The sequence below is a fragment of the Sinocyclocheilus grahami genome, unplaced genomic scaffold (assembly GCF_001515645.1).
Source record: "Sinocyclocheilus grahami isolate Dianchi unplaced genomic scaffold, SAMN03320097.WGS_v1.1 scaffold1000.1, whole genome shotgun sequence".
In the NCBI taxonomy this organism is placed as follows: Eukaryota; Metazoa; Chordata; class Actinopteri; order Cypriniformes; family Cyprinidae; genus Sinocyclocheilus; species Sinocyclocheilus grahami.
Window position 1 is genome coordinate 691,621 of NW_015506179.1, and position 4,379 is coordinate 695,999.

Sequence of the window (4,379 nt, forward strand, 5' to 3'; positions counted from 1 at the left end):
AATGTCCATCTTGTTTGAACTCGTTCATTTGTCTGGGTTAATGAGCTGATAAAACATTTCCCCTCAAATCAATATTCTGTGTCTAATTATTTACTTATGTGCAACTATCCATGTAATAAGTGGTATAATGGACATCCAGCCGGCTGTTATCGCAGAATAAACCGTTTCACATCGACGGCCAGATATTGTGCGATAACAACCGGCTATTTTACTTGTCATTTAGCTGGAAGGGAAACATTTAGAGCTTTTGTTTGGAATGTTTTTCAAGATTTTATCTAATAATCTTAATAATTAAATATGTTGCTTAAATAAGGTGAATAAATCAAGTAAAAGTAAATAATTGCAGTTATTCTCTCGTTAGGCCTTTTTAGGTGAGAAGGACATTGTCTTCAGCGCACCTCTCACCACTTTAGTAAGAGTAAAAAAAACTGAGAACAAGATACACACCCCGCAACAGCGTCAACCGTTTCTCACCACGTGTTTAATTATTCTTAAATGCAATGTAAACCGTGTTTTTTGGAGACACATTACAGTGTGTTCTCAGTGGTCTGAAAGCTTGTTGTGGCTTTACGGGTCTGCCGAGAAACAGTCTGACATAAGATCAAAAATCATTGATTGTAGAGGAAATAGACTAAGAGGAAGTGTCAGAAACAGGAAGCTGTATGAACACAAAACAACCACAGCTACAATTCATTTCAATGTAAATAATGAGAAACTCTCCTAACGGAAAACTCAAACGCAGCACGCAGACGGAAGGGGAAACGGGGCACTAGTGATCCGTGTTTGTGTGTGTGTTACCTGGTCCAGCAGGTTGAGTCTTTTGACATACGCTTCTTCTGTCTGGAGCAGCTCTTTAGCGATGTTCAACAGCTTCTGCGACTCAGACGGCAGACCCTGAGAGGCAGAGAGAGAGAGCGAGACACAGGCGTAAAAGACAGGAAGGCACATCAGTTTCAGTCACCAAACTAAAACAAGACTAAACCCCTTGTTAAAATGCCACAGGCCTGGTAACAAACTATAACTTCCTTCAAATGACTAAATCAACCAGTGTTTTACCACTTAAAGAGTTACACAATGACTAACAGGAATGTAAATGTTGTCCATCAGTGGGCAAATGTGACGGTGTGTCTTTATTAAAACGGTTTTGCTGTGTCAGCACACACACACACTCACACACACACACAGGACAGCAGATCTGAGGAAACGGGAGGAGACACACACACCATACAGATACGCCTGACAACACAACACATCAACATCCACCGGCTCCACTGACAGACAGCACGCTTGACTGACACAAACATGAGAAGCACACTGTTAATGAAGTAGTGGACACACTAAAGCATGATACAGAATGACAGCTAAAACTTTATCAAATCCTGCTGATCACCACAAAAATAATCTTACTTTGTGCAGACAATCCAAATAATACAATGGAAGTCTATGGAGCAAATGTACAGCACCAGAGGGTTTAAAAGCAGAAACCTGATGATTCAGTTTCACTTGAGCTGTAAACCTATTTGTGGCATTTAAATAAAGACTCGTTTTTAAATGGAACAACTGCTGGTGATTCATTAAAAAGTGCTTTATGAGTAGTTGAAAATTATTCATACAAATATCATAAGAGCTAATAAGGATATGTGGTCATCTAAATAAATCTACATACAGAAAATTCTCAGTCTCTCTGGATTGACTAGGTATAGCTTTGAGTGAAATATTACTGATAACATGTCTTCCAAATTTCAAAAATATTGTCATTTAGAGCTTATTGGTTTGGACAAAAATGTTTTGGTCAAAATAACAAATGTTGTTTTTTTTATTTTATTTATTTAAATCAGGGTTATTCCACCAAATATTGATTTCTGAGCTCTTCTGAATTATTGTGTTGTCTAAAAATGAACATAAGCATGGCATCTTTTTTGTCATTTTGACCAATTGTCATATCATGCTCTAAATTACCTTTTTTTTTTTTTTTTTTTTTTTTAAGTTTGGAAGAAATGTCATCAGTAGCTTCCAGAATAAAACACAAATTATGTTTCACTCAAACACATAACTATAAATCGTAAATCCAGAGAAAGTGAGAATTCTCAAGTGGTCTCACAATTCATCTATTTCAAGTCGACAGATTGATGAAAATGTGCTTTTCAGACAGTGTATAGCCTATATGGATGACTCTAGCCTGTCATTATTGAAAAAAACGAGAGTCGTTCTTTTGATTCTGTGATGAAATGTTTTTGTGATAATCAAGCATATGGTCTGTCAGACTATATCTAGGTTCATCCATGCAAACATGTGGAAAATTAGGTCAATTCGGCAACAGTTTTGACAGCTTGTTCTTCGCCCAAGTTAATCTAGCTTACATGAGCGCATGAAGACGCATCACATCACATGCGCACACAAACACTCTGGCAGCTCATCCCACATCCTGTGTGACAGCATGCTATTAAACACACATCAACACGTCAGCTGTTCGCAAAGCACACACACACCTTTCCTATGAGCAGATGTGCTGCTCACACCAGGAAACACAGGAAAGACCAGAGGTGTGTGTGTGTGTGTGGATCTGAACACAATGCATGAAGAATCCAGTGCTGCGCGAGAGCAGAGTGGCAGTTTGTGGCGTGTACCACGGTATCAGGGCGTGTGTTGGGTGAATGCGTGTGCTCATAATATGGGCGACACAAAGCTCCATTCCTGTCACACCTTACCGGCACAAAAACACTCTCGGCCCTGACTAAGAGCTGCGTCATGTGACGGATGGCCAGCCGGCTGGACATTCTCACACCCTGTCCTTCAGCCCATGGCACTTCTGTCCACAAGACTCTGCAGGTCTGTCTTGAAGCGACTGGTATCAGTGATGAACAGCACAATGTGTGAGTGAGTGAACCCTCTTCTCCATTATGAAGCAGTGGTAATGGTTTGGGAAGCAGGGGAACCTGTCGAGTGAGTGCACTTCAGAGCCGCACCCTCAGCTGCTCGCTGACAGACCCTTCATTCACCATTCACGGGATGAAGGAAAAAATGCAATTCATCAAAAACTGACACTATAGAAAAAACCAAAGATTCATGTTAAATTATGAACTCCTATTGTGTTAAAGAATTCTTCCTCCCATTGTGCCACATTGACCAACATACTTTTGTTGAAAAATGAGTAGCTCAGACACAAAATAAAAATATTTCCTAGTCATGATTACATGTAGTGACTATATGCACACTGAGATGCAAAAAACGACAAGTAAAAACAAACAGTATCTAACATTATTTGCACTTGAAATGGGTTCCTCACACTTATTTTCACTGCTGCAGCAGGCTAGTAACTGAGATCCAAAAAACGAACAACCAAACACCCGTTCACAGACTTGGCTAGATAAAGAAACAGCACATCCTTGGATGATTCAGAAGACAAGTCTTCAGTTTCAAGTAAACTGACTCTTAAACTTCATTGGCTCTCATGTATTTCATATTTTAGTCTTTGGGAAGCTACAATAAAGGTTTTCTGTTTTCAAAGTGCTGGTTTTTGGTGAATTGCGTGGAAACCAATGGCGGTCAATTTGACCCCAAAACAAATGTCATAACAATTTTTGTACATCTATGTGTCGAAAACTTGCATTCATATTCATGACCCTAAATGAGGAAAAAGTCACACGATTTCAAGCAGAAATAAATAGTTCAATCAATAATCAAGCAATTCAGTTTGAATGTGGGTCAAGTTCAACACAACAGGAGGGCTAAAGAAATAATAAACTAATAAATAAACTAATAGACTTAAGTTTGAGAGCATGTAAAGGACAATTACATTTCTTCTTCTTCTTCGTACATATGACAGCCTCTCACAGCCTAAGCACATCTAAATAGAAACTAATTCTTCAGCATAACTAAACATTAAACATTTACAAGGCTTTATCTTTGCTGAAAACACATAAACTAACACTTCATGTCGACATTTACTCCCCTGATATGGTTTCATGCAAAGCAAGCTGGGAACTACAGAGCCACTGCCCATTAGTTATGTCAATAAAAACTGTTCATGTAGTCCAGCACAAAATGATTAAGCTAACCTACATTTTACAATTTTAAGTGACTGAACATAATGCAATTCAATTGTGGCAAAATTCTCAAGAATTATGTGGCTATATTATTCTTACAGCTACTCTACTTATATTGACTTTTAAATAGTGTGCAGTGTGTCAAAGTCAAACATGCTCATATGAATAGCTCGATAACCAGCAGTTTCCATCCTCTTTGGTCAATGAAACCATCACACACACACACACACACACACACTGAGACACACACACACACACACACACCCACGCACACACACATACACGCACACACACACACTGAGACACACACACACTCACACTCACACACACACA

General features: G+C 39.0%; 1 protein-coding gene across 3 annotated transcripts in view; it reads right to left on the reverse strand.

Annotated features, from left to right (window-relative positions):
* The window catches only part of fgd (faciogenital dysplasia), a 34,326-nt gene that overhangs the window by 14,098 nt on the left and 15,849 nt on the right, over positions 1 to 4,379 (reverse strand). For all 3 annotated transcript variants that reach the window (XM_016250637.1, XM_016250636.1, XM_016250638.1), the window contains one exon: positions 799 to 894. In XM_016250637.1, coding sequence (XP_016106123.1) covers positions 799 to 894 — 96 coding nt within the window. The remainder of the gene's footprint in view (positions 1 to 798; positions 895 to 4,379) is intronic.